At 34.6% G+C, this 17,537-nt stretch overlaps 1 protein-coding gene across 1 annotated transcript in view; it reads right to left on the bottom strand.

Moving 5' to 3' along the window:
• LOC124363326 overlaps window positions 1-12,915 on the bottom strand; it is a 79,426-nt gene extending 66,511 nt beyond the window's left edge. The window contains exon 1 of the mRNA XM_046818606.1: window positions 12,540-12,915. Within this exon, the coding sequence (XP_046674562.1) occupies window positions 12,540-12,900 (361 nt within the window). The 5' untranslated portion in view covers window positions 12,901-12,915. The remainder of the gene's footprint in view (window positions 1-12,539) is intronic.
• Between the last annotated feature and the right edge of the window lie 4,622 nt (window positions 12,916-17,537).

Here is a 17,537-nt window from a genome sequence, read left to right as displayed (position 1 = left end):
AAAGTAATATATTGAATAAATAATAAATAAAAGTGAAATAAAAAACAAAAATGTACAAGTCATTAAATAATTTGTAATACGTTGATCCCCTAGTGATATTTTATAAATTTTGGGAGTGGGTAAGTGGAGAAAAGTTAAAGGTTTAAACAATTAAAATCTTAGAACTATCATACACACACTCAATTAGAGATAATTTTAGCTTAGTGCACGACCCAAGAATGATCTTTTATAAATTTAAGATTGTTATATGGGAATAAATGTGACATACATATATAAACTACACTTCTATTTTTTATAATTTGTTAAAATTATGACCTATTTTACATCTTTATTTTTTTCGGTAAAAATTTTATATATACCGGGTACTCAAATCGTACTGCCTTAATACTACTTTATGTTACCGAAGAATATTTAACCTATAATACGGTGGTCTAGAAGTAGTAAAAGTAAAAAAAAAACTTGCATGGACTAAATTTGTATTTTAAGCTAAAAACAGTTTCATTGTTGCAGAACACTTTATCGGTTAAATGTTAGTTGCCAAGCCTTGAAGTGGTGATAACACGGAGAATCGGAAGGTATTTTGCACAAGTTTAAACGTGAGTAAAGATAAGATAAGGAAACCTATCACAACACTGTTGGTGTTGTGAACGTAAAAACTGTTCACTAACATTAACTACTAGTTAAATACTGGCTGAACATAACCTAATTCAACAATGTAATTATAGTACGAAATTAAACGTCCTTATTACAAAACAAGTTTTTTTTAAAGTATTTTTATGTTTTTACTTTCTTATGCACATATTTCTATTGACAATTATATTCAATTAATAAAACAATGTATTATCATTTGAAACTAAACGCACGTTCTATACAATTTAAATGTTTTTAACCTCAAAAGCCTCTAAAAATTGAGTTAAATTTCCCTTTATTCAAAATACAATAGATAACAATTAGATCGTTTTTTCTTGATTAATATAGATAGAGTTTTTCATTTTGGGCGGGTAGATGTTGGCAGCTTTCGGCGGCCATGTTGTTTTGGTGTCGGCTGTTTCATTATTGTAATGTTGTTCAGTAAGTTCTGCCATTTCACTACAATTTATTTCATCATGACAAGTTACACGATTGAGCAGCACGTTCAGATGATTAAACTTTATTATCAAAATGAGTGTTTATCAGTTAAAACGTTACGTGCGTTGCGACCATTTTTAGGCAGACGCGAAAGCCCTTCAATTTCAACTCTTCAACGTTTGGTAGCTAAATTCGAGAAGACCGGTTCGGTAAACAACCAGCCTACACCCAGACGTCAAAAGAACAGCAGATGTATCGAGAACGTCGCCACTGTCCGTGAAAGTGTGCAGAGGAACCCGAGGCAGTCAATTTCTCGCCGTGCACAAGAACTCTGTCTTTCACAAATTTCAACTTGGAAAGTTTTGAGTCTGGATTTAGACCTGCATCCGTACAAAATCCAACTGACCCAGGAGCTCAACATTTATGACCATAGACAACGCCGTTTGTTCACCGAGTGGGCTTTGGAACGTTTGGAAGAGGACCCTAATTTCGACCGAGAAATTATCATCAGCGACGAAGCACATTTCTGGATGAATGGCTATGTTAACAAGCATAATTGCCGTATATGGGACAACGCAAACCCACATGAGGTTCACCAGGTAGCGGTGCATCCACGAAAAGTTACTGTTTGGTGCGGATTTTGGGCTGGCGGTGTGATTGGTCCGTATTTTTTTAAAACAACGTTGGTGAGGCCATCACTGTCAACTGCGAATGCTACAGAAAGATGATAACGGATTTTTTGGCCCAAATTGAACTATATGGATGTAAACGACATGTGGTTACAGCAGGACGGCTCTACGTGCCACACAGCGACGGAACCATGAACATTTTGCACGAACGATTTGAGGGCATGGTTATCTCCCGCAGACGTGAAGTGAATTGGCCACCGAGATCGTGCGATTTTACGACCCTAGACTTTTTATGGTGTTTTCTGAAGTCGCAGGTCTATGCCAATAGGCCTCAACCAACCGATGAACTTAATACCAACATAACCCAGGCCATCGCCCAAATTCAACCGGATTTATGCGGCAGAGTAATTGACAATTGGACCACTCGAATCCGTACCATTGTGAGAAACCGCGGTGGACATTTGAACGATGTTATATTCCACACATAATGGCATACATGGGCCTTTCAAATGAAAAATAAATTTCGTTAATATATCATACATATCTTGTTTTATTTCATCTCAACATCTACCCGCCCAAAATGAAAAACCCTTTACAATGTTTTCGTTATTTTTTTTAATTTAACGATTTTCTCTAAATATATATTTATTATTGACTTTTATGTCTAAATGCGGAACAAGAAGGCTTTGGCATATTCACATAACATCGTTATTAGTGGATCATAATTAATTAATAACCAATGTATGAAATAAAACGTCTTGTTACACGAACTTGTTTGAAATATTATATTTGTGTTTTTACTTTAACAAGCACACATTCGTAATAGGGTAGATACATTTAAAAAAACTTTAATAGTATTTTTTTAATTGAAACGCAGTTTTCTATAACATTTAAGCCAATAAAAACACTATTCAAGCATATACAACGTAGAGTTTTTAATTGTTATTTTTTATAATCCAACAACCTTTTTCTATTAACAACTTTCTCTAAATAACCGCTGTATATTTACAGACGGACTTTTATGACCGATGCGGAACAAAGTGGATTTGACATATTCCCTATAAAATTGTAACACCAAAACTTAAAGAATGGATTAAAATACAATAAATCCATTATGTTACAAAATTAAACAATGAAAATCAAAATTGTACATGTAAGAAAGGGACTTTTGAACGCTAAAATTATATCAGGTTAAAAAAATAAACATACAAAATAGAAATAAATGGCATGAATGGAGTTTCTGAATTTTATTGAGATGTGAAGTTTTTCATTTCTCGTTTTTCTCACTTTGCACTTTGCACTTTGCATATTAACTATAGAAAAATGTTTCTTACAAATACGAGTATTAGAAAATATTAAGTACAACAGTAAATTTGTATTAATTTGTTTATGGTTTTTAATAACTCATTATATTACTTATTGTATTACTGACCTACCACACGAGGTCTCGAGTGTCCTTATGGAAACTATCTTTAAAGCTTTTAGAGGCTAACTAAACTAATATGTAATGTAAGACATACGGACGACCTACTGGAGCTATAAAACAAACCACAACCGGTTTGTTTTATAGCTCCATATAAATATATAAAAAACATATAAATCACTTTGTGAAAGTGTGCTTAATTTCCATTCGCAAACCTACATGCTCAAGTACTAGAATGATTAGAAGAACAAACTATTTAGCCTTTAAGTGTTTTCAAGATAACAAACATAATTATGGAAACAAAACAAAATAAAATTTATTTATTATTATTGAGAGTAGAATAAAAATACTCAAACTGAAAGTACCTTAATATTTGTTGCTAATTTAATTCAACAGGAATTTTAAATCATATTTGTAGATTTATAGATCATTATATTATAAATAACTATAATACAACAAACCAAACTGCTAACCACTCGTCAAAGCGGTTTTGTCCTCAAAGCGAGCAACTACAGTAACTAGAGTTTACACACTCGTAGAGGTAAAGGTGGTAATATGAGCCCTGTAGGTATTATGAGCCCCCAATATATCTGGTCATACAGCGCACGCAATCTAGTGGGGATCGATGGAAACACTGTATTAAGTTCCTGTTTTAGTGCCGCTAGAGCACTCTGGTTCAGTTATTGATGATAGTTGGTGGTTGCAACAGGTGTGTTCGTATTTCTCTTCAACTAAGAAACTTTAAAAAAGGTACTTTTTAGCCATTAATTATGATTACTATTCGATTGCAGTAACTCTAATAGGCTAAGTAATCTAATAGAGTAGGTTTTAAGCTTTGATTTATTGTGGGTGATAAATAATTCAGACAGTAACAAAGATAGATTATGGATGAAGGAAATTCAATATGGCGATGTCGGTAATATGAGCCCCCTTCTGTGCCTGTTATATGAGCCCCATCTTTAAGGGGCTCATATTACATGCACTACAACTTGTGTTCCCCTACTTTTATTGTTTCAGATGCCACGAAAGAGTTTAAGCAAGGCACCTAAAAACCTAAAAGAAAAAATTGGAATACCGATGATATGGTCATGGCAATAAATGCGATTAGGAACAAAGAAATGGGATTGAAAAAGGCTTCTCAGAAATTTTCTGTCCCAAGACCGACTCTGCAAAGACTTGCTCGAGGTGACAAGCCACCAGAAGAAGCAGCTGCCACTCGTCTGGGAAGGAAAACTATAATGGGAGACCAGCTGGAAATGGAGCTTGTTGAGTACCTGCTTCAGATGGAGAGCAAGTTTTACGGTTCTCACCAGACAAGATGTTCGCAGAATAGACTTACCAACTTTGGTGTAAGAAACGGGATAAAAAATCCGTTCAAAACAGAAGGGGTTAGCTGGTAGGGCTTGGTTTCGACCATTTTATAGAGGCGGCACAAGGATGTATTAATCTGTATTGAAACCTTCAGCAACTTCATTTTCAAGGGCAAATGGATTCAATGAAGAGGCAGTAAACAATTTCTTTCGACATCTTAGAAGCTGAGTATAGGAAAACACAAATACCCAGCCGACAGAGTTTTCAATGTCGACGAGACAGGGATATCTGTGGTTCAGAGTAAAATTCCCAGAGTGATTGGTTTACGGGGGAAGAGACAAGTGGGAGCTCTTAGCTCAGCTGAAAGAGGCTCTCTTGTGACTGTCATCCTGTTGCATGAGCGCAGGGGGGCACTTTCATTCCGCCCATGTTAATTTTCCCAAGAAAAAACATGACAGATCTGCTTATGAAAGGTGCTCCACCAGGGGCGATTGTAGGTGCCACCCTTCAGGGTGGATACAATCAAACCTGTTTACAGACTGGCTACGCCATTTTATTGAGAAGACTAAGCCAACAAAAGAAGATCCTGTACTTCTGATCCTAGATGGTCACAACTCTCACACAAAAAACATAGATATTGTGAATCTTGCGAGGGATAACTTCATATCAATCATTAGTTTGCCCCCACACACGTCACATAAGCTACAATCCGTTAGACAAGTCATTCCTGGGGCCACTAAAACACCACTACAGTGAACAAATACGCCGGTATATTCGACATGGCGAAAAAACGAGTGGGACCCTATGACATTGCAGAGCTTCTAGACAAGCGTACCTAGCTTGCCAGACAGGGTCGATAGCTGTGAATGGGTTTTAAAACAACCGGATTGTATCCATGCAACAGGAATGTCTTCACTGCTGCAGACTTTGCACCATCATCTGAAGAGACATTCGACATGGAAACCCTACTGCAAGCAAGAAAGAGAAAGCCGACACAGCCTCAAATGGTACACAACTTTGAACACTCAGAGGAGGACGTCGATGATCCATGAAGAGATTATCCAAAGTCTAAGTGAGGATAACCCCCCCGAGACCGAAGCCCACCTACAACCCATCACATCCACCTTATTTCGACCGTCCACTGAAGACCTAGACCTTGCAGGTCCATCCGGTGAATGTGGAAAACAACAACATTCGACAAACTGCTGTGTCACCAAAGGATATATTGGCCTGTACCCAAACCTAAGAAAAAAGTTTCAAACAAAGGACCGAAACCGTCAAAAGCTTGCTCTGGTCACATCATCACCCTACAAAAATGCTCTGCTAGAAGCAGCGGAAAAAAAGAAATTGACTGACGCTAAAAAAGAAGAATCAGAGAAAAGGAAAAAGGAAAAAAATCCAGTCTGCAACAAAGACAAAAAAAAACACTGTCAAGTCTGTAAAACGGAAAATTTTCGGAGACAATGACTCAGATGAATCGGACTGCTACCGTTCAATTCCGGAGAGTCAGTTTTGGAAATGCCTGTGGGAGTTGATAATCCCGGAGATGAGCATACGCCCTGTATGTTTTGTGAAGGACTTTACTCAGCCGATCATCGAGGAGAACTGTGGATCCAGTGCATGATGTGGGTGAAATGTGGGCCACACAATGATTGTGCTGGGGCTGAAAAAGATGTGTATGTTGTGACTTTTGCAGACCATAAAATATTTTCTGTTTGTTTACACCTTTTTTACACTGTTAAAGTTTTGTAATTAATAAAATACAATTTTCATATAGGATATTTTTGTATGACTGTCATTTTTAACACTCTTTTCCATGTATTTACTTTAGGGGCTCATAATACCAGCACAGAAATTTTTTTTAAACAATACGTCTTGTTTTGATTTTTTATTTTTTATTTCACTTTATGTTTTAATTAATTGACTGCATTATTTATAAATATATTCACCAAATGTTCTAGTTGAAGTCCAACACAAATAATTTGGTAAAAATAAAAAAATAAAATTGATTATTTACAAAAAAGAAAGTAGGGGCTCATATTACCACCTTTACCTCTAACTATGCTGAAACGTGATCCCACAAACAACAAACAGAACCAGTACAGGGTTTACTTAAACGTTTAAGCTGTACAACAAGTAATAACAAGTAACTCCATTGTGGGATTATGTGGATTATCGTGGATTAATGTTTTTAAAGATTACAAACAATTAGGTAACAACATGATTTTATGTCCAGAATAGAACGTACCATATTCATTATCAGTATTCAGATGTTCTCATCTCTTGCTTGATTTCATTTAAATAAATAACGAACGCTAGAACTATTAACTACACATTTTAATAATGAAGGGTGTTAGCATTTGTATTTTTTATCATTAATACAACAGTTCCTTTTGTGACAGCTCCCATATAGCAATTTTAAAACTATAATTACTAAAATTTTAAACAAAACGGGTTTTTTAATTTCCATGTCGTATAACTACTTTTGTAGCTAACTTCGTATTGCACGAAAAAAACATTATTATGTTTATTTGTTATTCCATACTCTAACATAAACACAATGATAACTTCAGAAACAACTTAAGAATTATGTTGTCAACATTGTACAGCTCTTGTTGAACTATACAATAAACTGGCTCCCAATTCTGTATCTCAATGTATTAAAATCATATTAATAATAAATAAGGTCATGAATTCGACAACTCTTCTGAAGTTAAATTTAAATATAGCTGTATTTACAAATTTTAACTTCAGTATAAAATACGTTTTACTAGTTATATGTTTTCTATTCTAACAAATACTGTGTCGATCGCGTTTTCCTTTAGGCTCATTTTCTGAAATTTGTCTGTTACATCGGTTTCTGTTTAATATTTATGAATTCTTAAGGTACCGTAATTTTTGGATTTAGTGGAAATTTCTAGTTTGTTTTAAAACAAGGTTACGTTTTTATAAGTCTTAATTAATACGATTTGTTATTAACGTGTTGTTCAGCTGTCAATATTATGTATAACTAACAAAATTAATGGTATGAGTAAACATGGCAAAGCTTTAAAACGGCAATTTTTATCTGATAAGAATAACATAACATTATAACGTCTCTTTTAGTAACGCTCAAAAGTTACACTTTTACTACATTTTAATTTACTACTGCTGGTTTCATTCTCCACTTAACTAAGCTGTAACTCATTAATAAATGAGACTGTCTGTGTTATATCATTACAATAAAAAACTCAAAAATAAACATATATTTTTACCCCAGATATTGCTACTGGAATGTATTATCTAATGGTTGTAAATATCGTCTAATGTTTATTCTTTTGAGAAGTCCAACTTATAGTTGATTCAGCACGGTTAAAATTACAATAATTGTTTTAGTAGAACATAAAAAATAGGAACAACATCGTTATCTTTATTCATACAAATTAATACATTTTGTATTTTTAGAATTGTGAACATTTGAATATTATGATGATTTTATTTATAATACTAACTGATCATTGTCTAATACTAGTATTTTTAACTAATAATGATGTTACTTATATCATTATTAGTGTTATATTACAAAAACGGACTTGAACTAAAGTAGCTTTGTTGCCAACTGCAACACTTAAAATTCCCGATGGCTACCAGCCTTGGATGAGCGGACAAGGAAACGGCTCGTCGACAATGTTTAATGACTTTTAATTGCTTCACTCGAGTACATCATCTGCTAGTAGGAAATTGTCCTTTCAGTATTGTAACTCTAATACCAGATGAACAGTATAAACCAGGCAAGTAGACACTCGGGAAACATTATGATATCATAACTCCTACATTGATTAAATTATACCACAATTTATTGTGATATGTTTAAGAATTTTTAGATTTTTAAAAGCATACCGTCAATTTATGCAAGCAGTAACAGCATAATAGGCTCAATGCTTGGGTTAAGTCTGGAGTGCATAGCACAGCTTTAATAACAAGACAGCACCAGATTATCGAAAAGCTAGCGAGCAACCTATGATGAAAAAACCATATTTATCGCTGATTGCTCAGATTGAGGTTTAGCCAATCACGATAAAGCTCTGTCCCCACCACTTGCCTTTTAAGCGGACGGCATTATTTACCTTACCAGTTTTCTTTCAACATCTGTTTACTAAAGTTAGATCTCCATAACTAGGCCAACATATGCCAGGATTTTAATTTGGTTTGCAACGCAGTATGAACAGAAAGTAACTTTAGATATTATATTTGGGTTTATATTATGACATGTATAATATTAATAATGATATTAATAATAATAATAATATTATTATTATTCTTTTTGTTATACATATATGACATTTAAAAGAAGGAAAAAGAAGCTTTTTTGGAAGTCAACTTTAAGCCGTTGGTCCCCAGGTTAAGTGTTAGAGGGGGATTCTTAGCCCTAACTACGCCTGGTTAAATAAGACTACTTTAATTTACTTAACTTTACTATACTTTTACATATATTTCGATTTATTTTGTGCTTTAACACGAGTCATTATCCTTATTACTTTTTTCACAAGAAGATATATATATATATCTTCTTGTGAAAAAGATATATATATATATATATATATATATATATATATATATATATATATATATATATATATATATATAAGAACCCGGCAAGTGAGAGATCCGGGTTCGAGTCCCGGCAGAGCAAGTACTTTTTGCGATTCAATGTTTATTGAAATAAATTAAATTCGGCTATTGCCATTTATACAAATTTAATGAATGTAAATATAAGTCATTTGACAGGTATTTGGTCTTCCGATCATATGTTAGTTTGGTTATTTAAACACATATGTGAAAGAAACGGCCAAATACAAAATAATTGAATCGTAAAAAGTGAGGGCTCTGTGGTGTAATGGTAGCACATTCACCCGGCAAGTGAGAGATCCGGGTTCGAGTCCCGGCGGAGCAAGTACTTTTTTGCGATTCAATGTTTATTGAAATAAATTAAATTCGGCTATTGCCATTTATACAAATTTAATGAATGTATATATATATATATATATATATATATATATATATAAAGGTATTACTTGAAAATTAACTTGAAGAATCCTACTCTTATTTTAAACACCAAAACGAACTACGTAATTTTTAATAAAGAACGAATGGTTAACAATAAATATCATGTCTTATGTAGAAAGGATACACATGAGAACTCCAATAATACATCATAAATAATAGAATGTATAGTAATGGATTCTATAAAGGCAATCTTTTTGCTTTCAGTTGCTCAAGAATTTAATGAGAATGATTGGGCTCAGTGAAAGTCCTTGCACATGAGACAAGAGATTAAAATAAGTAATAAATTAATATGCCTAATACGTATTATACTAAGGCTTTAAAAGTGCTGATAAAGGAATTAAGAGACAACCCACATACCAAATCATAACGTTATAAGGTTTATGCAAAACCTTCTACTCTTATGTTACACTGTATGACGTAACTTCAATAAAACAATAATTTAAAATAAATTTTAAATCTTTACAGTTTAATTCTTTACAAAGATAATTTGGTAAAAATTCAAGGTCTTAAGATCTCCCAAGAATTTATTTTATTAAGTAAAGAAAACATGATATGTTATGGTCTTGTTACATCCTCCTACACTCAACATGTGACTGTATGAGGAGGCATCATGATGTTTTAGTTTAACCTCCCCCACCCCTCCAAGTGGATCATGTTGGACTTCGCCTCTTTAGATTTCGTTGCAGTTATCAAGATTTCGCCCTCGAAATAACCAACTCAAGGCCCTTGATTGACGTTGTCATAAAATTGAATTGTTTCAAGTTGAGGAAATGTATACTTCAAAGTTTAGCTAAAACCCAATGTTGATGAATAATATAGACTGTGCAATTTATCTAAACACAATTAGATTGTGTATACCCACAAAAGTAAAACAACGTGTATCCAAAGGACTGGAAGTGCAGGTTTTGCTATAAAAAATGACAAGCTACGTCAATTGTATCACTATATCACAAAGAGATGTCTATATGGTTCTTACTAGATTAGCTATGTTTTATGCACTTTCTGTGAGAAAGAATGTGAAGACTAAACTGACAAATAATATCTTGAAACTAAATAAACCTTACTCTAAAATACTGAGAAATTTATTATTACATCGTCGAAAGTATGTAAACTCACCAGATGATTTATGCTCGGGAACCTCAATGGGGAAAAACCTCGAATGTGTTTCCGAGTTGATTTTCACTGGCGGTAAATCCACCTGGTCGCCACCGGGTACAATATACTGGTTGTAGGTGACGGTTGTCAGGTTGCCGTGGTGGATGTTGTTGTTGTCACCGTTGACGACCACGGATCCGACACTGAAGGGTGGGAAGGCCTGTGGCGAGGGCGAGGGCAAGGGGGAGTTATCAGCACTACCACAGTCCAGACTGCTGCCGCAGCTGCTGCTGCTGGCGATGCTGAGTCGCGGCCCTTCCATGACGTCACATAGTCACTGCTGACACTCGCGCTAGACTGAACCGACAGCCGCTCACTCACGACGGTGCAGGTTTCACGGGTTTTCCTTGACGTCGCGGCCGGTGGTGGGGTGTGCGGCCTACCGCTCGCCTGGCATTGTTTTGGCGACTTGACTGGCAACCTTTGCACGACATGATTTTCCTTATTTTTATTTTAAGGCAACAGTGGCCATATTAATTTAAAAACTAGTTATTAACTATTTAATTTATAACACTTTTGTCAATGCAGTTATAGCCTACAGCTAAGAGGATTCTGGGAACTCAAAAATGTAACATCGTTTACTCTAATTTTCTTTTTGTCGAATTTAAACGTCATTGCAATTCCTTGTATATACAGGGTGTTCACAAAAGGGTGTCACAAAAAATGTCATATACACATAGATCGAGAAATGAATGGCTCGTTTAGCCGCGAGTCACCATTTTGTATTTTTTATTAAAAAATATTTTCTCTAAAACTAGTTAAGATGAAGAAAGTAGAATTGAATAGGGAACGTAGGATAGAATAAAAAATAAAAAAGTAGTTTTTTTTCTGTAATATTAACAAAATTGCGTCTGTTGAAGATTGTCAAAGTAAAATAACGTAAAAAATAAGTATAGTTTTAACAAATGTACTAGAAATCAGCTATTTGAGCAGTTTCATTACAATTTCCATATACTTCATTGCAATAAAAAAACTGTTTCAACGAAATACGTCAATGCATAGGCGAGTACGACTACTTTCAAGAAAGGCGTGTACAAGCCGGGAGCAGCAAGCATTTTATCTTTTATTAGGCATCAGCTGTATTACATCACTTATAACAAATGTATTATTTTACTATTATTTATTATTTTTAAATTTTTATAACAATTCCAATGGTACTTTTTCCAACGAAATCTGTCAATGCTTAAGCGAGCACGACTACTTTAAAGATACGTTTGCACAAGCGAGGAGCAACAAACAACTAATACCTCTCAACATGTTTGACTAGACTAGACTAGACTACGGAAAAGTAGCCAAGTATCTGAAGAATGTTATACTTTATTACCCAGTTGGTATGAAAAAAAATATTTACATTCAATACAGGTCATCGATTTAAAATTTTACCTTCGTTTTCATATACACCACCTTGAAAAAATGGATACTTACATTTCATTTAACAGCATATAATCATTTCCAAATGATGCAATTACAACCCGATTATGTATGCAATGTCTAAATTTTAAGTAGAATTTTAGTATACTCTAAGGTTTGTATTAACAGTTTGCAACGTTCAATTAATTATACCTTTAACCAGGTTTGAGGATACCATTGACCTATATGCAAACAATCATTAACAATTATTTGAAAGTCTAATTATATTACTTCACATAATGTGGTAATATATTATTTTATATGTACAATAGAACATCGATAGCAAGAGTCTTTAAAGGAATTGGAAGACTCTTGTTATCGAGGGACTCTTATAGATGAGGTGGTGCTATCATGGCTGAATAGGCCTAAGCTAGAATGTTAATAGTATTAAAAATAAATTGGGGTGAATATAAAAAAGACAAGCTAACAGAATTGCATCTATATGCGCATGTGATTTTTTTCTTCATCTCCCAGTGCGAACGTTACTAATGACTTACCCGTGCTCTGAATGGTTCCATCAGGGTTCAAAATCACTGTACAACTTTTTGAACTTGTCTCTACAACATTGTCTCCCAATAGTGTGGTCTGCTTTATGTTGAAGGTGAAAAAGTCCTTCCGGATTATTTCAGCGCCCCCTTGATTCACAAAACGGTGTATACGGACCGACTGGGTGGCGGGGAGGGGGGGAAGTTTACAGTAAGGGCTCACACTGTACTCTGTGTCATCGTCGATCAGTGATGAAGACTCCGAGTCCAAGCTGCTGCCGACGCTGAGGCGAGAAGCCCTTGCCATGATCCGACACTCCAGCGACAAGTCTAGAGGCACTGCCGGGTGACGCCTGGGTGGTGGTGGGGACATGCCAAGAGTGGGGTTGGGAGGATGTCTCTAGATTAGCGTTATCAACACCGCGCAGTGGTAAGATTGCTGATAATTATTGAGTACTTTTTATGTGCTCGAAAAATAAAAAAAGGTATGTGAAAAACTTTATTTGAAAATTGCCGTTAAATAATCATGGGCAGGATTGATGGAATGGTGTGGTGAGAGGAAGTTTTTATGATACTTGAACTATACTGATGCAAGCTACACGATGTTGTATCAACACTAAATTTGTTGGTTGAACGTTACCCTTAACACTCAGTTAAATGGTGATATAGACGCTGTAAGTTAATGTAATCTGCATTTATTAAAAGTTAACTATATTGGGTCGTATTTGCTGGAAGAAAACTATATGCACAGAGTACCGATTAATTGACTTTATTCCATAATTGCACTGTCTTCGCTTTATGATTGTCAAACTCAGGCGATGGACCCCATAACACTTATACATTCTGACTTATATATACTATATATAATATGTTGTTATATTTAATTGTTTTTGTGGTGATTTATTGACTTCATTCCATAATTTCACTGTCTTCGCTTTATGATTGTCAAACTCAGGCGATGGACCCCATAAAACTTATACATTCTGACTTATATATACTATATATAATATGTTGTTATATTTAATTGTTTTTTGTTGTTGTTATATTTAATTGTTTTTGTGGTGATTTATTGACTTCATTCCATAATTTCACTGTCTTCGCTTTATGATTGTCAAACTCAGGCGATGGACCCCATAACACTTATACATTCTGACTTATATATACTATATATAATATGTTGTTATATTTAATTGTTTTTTGTGGTGATTAATTGACTTTATTCCATAATTTCACTGTCTTCGCTTTATGATTGTCAAACTCAGGCGATGGACCCCATAAACACTTATACATTCTGACTTATATATACTATATATAATATGTTGTTATATTTAATTGTTTTTGTGGTGATTAATTGACTTTATTCCATAATTTCACTGTCTTCGCTTTATGATTGTCAAACTCAGGCGATGGACCCCATAACACTTATACATTCTGACTTATATATACTATATATAATATGTTGTTATATTTAATTGTTTTTGTGGTGATTTATTTAAACATTTAAATATGTTACCATTAATAGAGTAAATATCAGTTATAAAATAAGAAATATTTACTAACTAATATTCATCAAATAAAATAAAATTTAAACTATTTCTTACTTTTATAAATTAAGATCATTAAAAGTTTCATATTAATTTTATACGTAATCAATTATTTTAGGATGTACTGTAAAATCTACAAAACAAATTATCCTTAATAGCTTTTTGTTAAGGTTGAGGTTTTCGTGTTATTTAAAATCAAATATATTGATGTGTAAATGATTTTTAGAAAGTAATTTGAAGACACCCTTTTAAGTTTAAGTGGGTGTTTTTTCATTTATAATCATATAAAACATTGCCAAGGGCTTTAATGGACACCTTGTGTATACAGCGACTAAACTCATTAATTAATTTTAGTCGAAGTATCCGTAGGTATCTTACTTAGCAAATATATAACTGGATAATACACTAGTGCTAAATAGAATACACGAGACATTTGTATTGATGCATGCATTTTAGCACTATTGTGAAGCGTTCAAAATCCTAAATCTCCATGTATTTGATTGATATATGTTATTTAAAAAATGCTTAATTTTACAGCATTGCAATACTGGTTGGTTATATATCTCAATAAATGGTTTGCGTAGTGCACTTTTTATTGCGAAGATTAAAAAAAAAAACATTGTATTAATAGATTGTTTAAATATCGGTGTTAAATATAATGGATATCTACATACATTCGAAAAAGGCATAAAATAAAACTAGAGGATTATTATTACTGAGTGGCATTTATTTAAATATTATCACTATACCAGAGTACCATTTATTACCATTTTATTTATGAAGTACATGTTACCTCGAGCGAGTATTATTTTAATATTTAAACATAGAGTAACAAGTTATATAATATGTTAATATGATATGATATGTTATGGTATGATTTGAGTATCTTCCGACTGCAGATAAACAAAGACCTACTCGTCGCGCCTGAAGAGAATTGTGGGCTAACTCTGTATGAGCTCATCATGTGTGTAATCTTCTCTTGTAATGAAGGCGCAAAGTAAATTGAAAAGCGGCAAGTAAACAGAGCTGGTGAAATTAGGTAAGAATTAGTTTTCCCATATGGATAATTAGTTATTTTAGTTTTGTCATTTTTAATTTATATTCATTGCAAAATCTATTAATACTAACGTACAACTTGAAAACATACAATCAAAGTAAAAATCTTTAAATGATATAATTATAGCTTACCTTGAAGACGATGTCGTGAAGTGTGATTGGAGGTTCGGAATATTAGCTATTTTAGTAGTAAGTAATCTATTCAAGTAGCTAAGTAATCTTAACCATGTAATTGAGTTGTATTCACAAGCTAGATTGTAAACTTTAAAATTAGTTAAAGTTAGCTTCATAAGCTGCATTATACAGTATAAGGATATTCAGAAAGGAGGTGAATTTCTCTATCGGTTCTATGTGAACTTCTGATCAGTTATAGTTACGAATAAACGGTATTCCATACAAAATGTAATCTGGAGAGACGAAATTCCCCAAAAACTGTATTTCTTATACTCAATATTCCATACAAACTGTATGGAACTGTATGTATTTATACCAATATTTCATGTAAACTGTATTTAAGATAGACGATATTGCATGTAAGCTGCACTTCAAATGAATGTAAAATAAATGCATGATTGTAACAAACGGATAAATAATATTCGATTTTCCCAATATTTCGGATGAATGATATTTATACTAACGGTATATAGTATAAACGATATTCTTCCGATGGTATAAATACTGCATCAACAGGTAGGCAGCACTTTGTGGCCCTTCGCGCTTATTTCAGATTTGAGAACATCTAAAAGCTAGCTGTCACTCCTAACGAAGATAGCAAGCTCATTTACTAAAGTTAAAACTTCCCTTTTGGGCACGCTCTCCTTAAATTCGAATTTTCTGAAAAATCCCAGACACAGAAACATGAAAGAACTACACGCCTATTCATTTCCGAACCTGGAACATGTTAGGTAATCCAAAAGTGTCATAATCAAGTTTATAACCTTGTAACATTTCATTTTTTACAGGTGCTTAAATAAGACATTTTTTATTTTTTGAGAGGAGAATTATTTTTGGTTTAATGACATGTTAAGATCTTTACTTATTCCACCTACAATTATACTCTAGTAGCTCAACATCAACGCAGGAGACGTCAGCTGACGAGGTCCGGCTCGACCGGGTAAGAACCAGAGTTTCAGGATAAATCCGCCGGAGTTCGCTTCAAGGGCTGAAGCGCCTTACAGAGGACGACTCATGTACTACAGTACGTAAGTACGCTGTGCCTGGCTGCCTCGCTCTCTCTGCCGGAGTCTCTCAGTCGGAGTCGTCGAGTCGGAGTCGCCGCCCCCACATACGCCACGATAAGGTGCAAGTAAGTAGGTACTTATTTACCTGCCAAAACACGCTTTTACCTGCACTTGCATAGTCACCAACGATAAGATAAGTACATGACATTACGTACTTAAGCCGCAAATAGAATATAATTTTAGATATAAAGTATAGCAAGAAAATAGATCAGTACGAATAGGATTAGATTCTATTACTAGTAACGAAGAGTTTGAATTTAGCTTTTATTTAGTTTATCGTTTCTTTTCGAGGCCGCTGGGTCGCTTGACGTACGTTGGCACCAACGTTCCTTAGCATCGGGCTAGGTGTAAGCTTTTATTTAGTTTATCGTTTCTTTTCGAGGCCGCTGGGTTGCTTGACGTACGTTGGCACCAGCACTCCTGAGCTTCGGGCTAGGCGTAATTTAATTTAGTTTTACTTAGTTTATCGTTTCTTTTCGAGGCCGCTGGGTAGCTTGACGTACGTTGGCACCAGCGTTCCTTGGCATCGGGCTAGACGTAAGCTTTTAGTTTTAGTTTATCGTTTCTTTTCGAGGCCGCTGGGTTGCTTGACGTACGTTGGCACCAGCGTTCCTTACTTTCGAGCTCGAGTCGAGCTAGGGCCGATTTCGGTGAACTAGTGTTCGCATTTAGTTTTTACTCAGTTTATCGTTTCGTTTTGAGGCCGCTGGGTCGCTTGACGTACGTTGGCACCAGCGTTCCTTACTTTCGAGCCCGAGTCGAGCTAGGGCCGATTTCGAGTGAACTAGTGTTCGCATTTAGTTTTTATTTAGTTTATAGTTTATTTTCGAGGCCGCTGGGTCGCTTGACGTTCGTTGGCACCAGCGTTCCTTACTCTCGATCTCGAGTCGAGCTAGGCGTGATTTAGAGCAAACTAGTGCTCGTATTTAATTTTTATTTAGCTTATCGTTTCTTTTCGAGGCTGCTGGGTTGCTTGACGTACGTTGGCACCAGCGTCTCTCATTTTCGAGCTTCAGTGGAACGAGCAACTGTCGTATTAGGGAACGTTTAGGTAGAACAGTCATCCTAAAGCAAATCCTGCCTTTTATTTCCTTTCGTTTCCGAGTCTGCGATGATGAAAGCCTGTTGATCCATTGATCATCGGTGCTGTATTTGCTTCGGCTTTTGGT

Source organism: Homalodisca vitripennis, chromosome 1 (genome assembly GCF_021130785.1).
Source record: "Homalodisca vitripennis isolate AUS2020 chromosome 1, UT_GWSS_2.1, whole genome shotgun sequence".
NCBI classification, from domain to species: domain Eukaryota; kingdom Metazoa; phylum Arthropoda; class Insecta; order Hemiptera; family Cicadellidae; genus Homalodisca; species Homalodisca vitripennis.
This window is presented reverse-complemented; position numbering and strand designations above follow the sequence as displayed.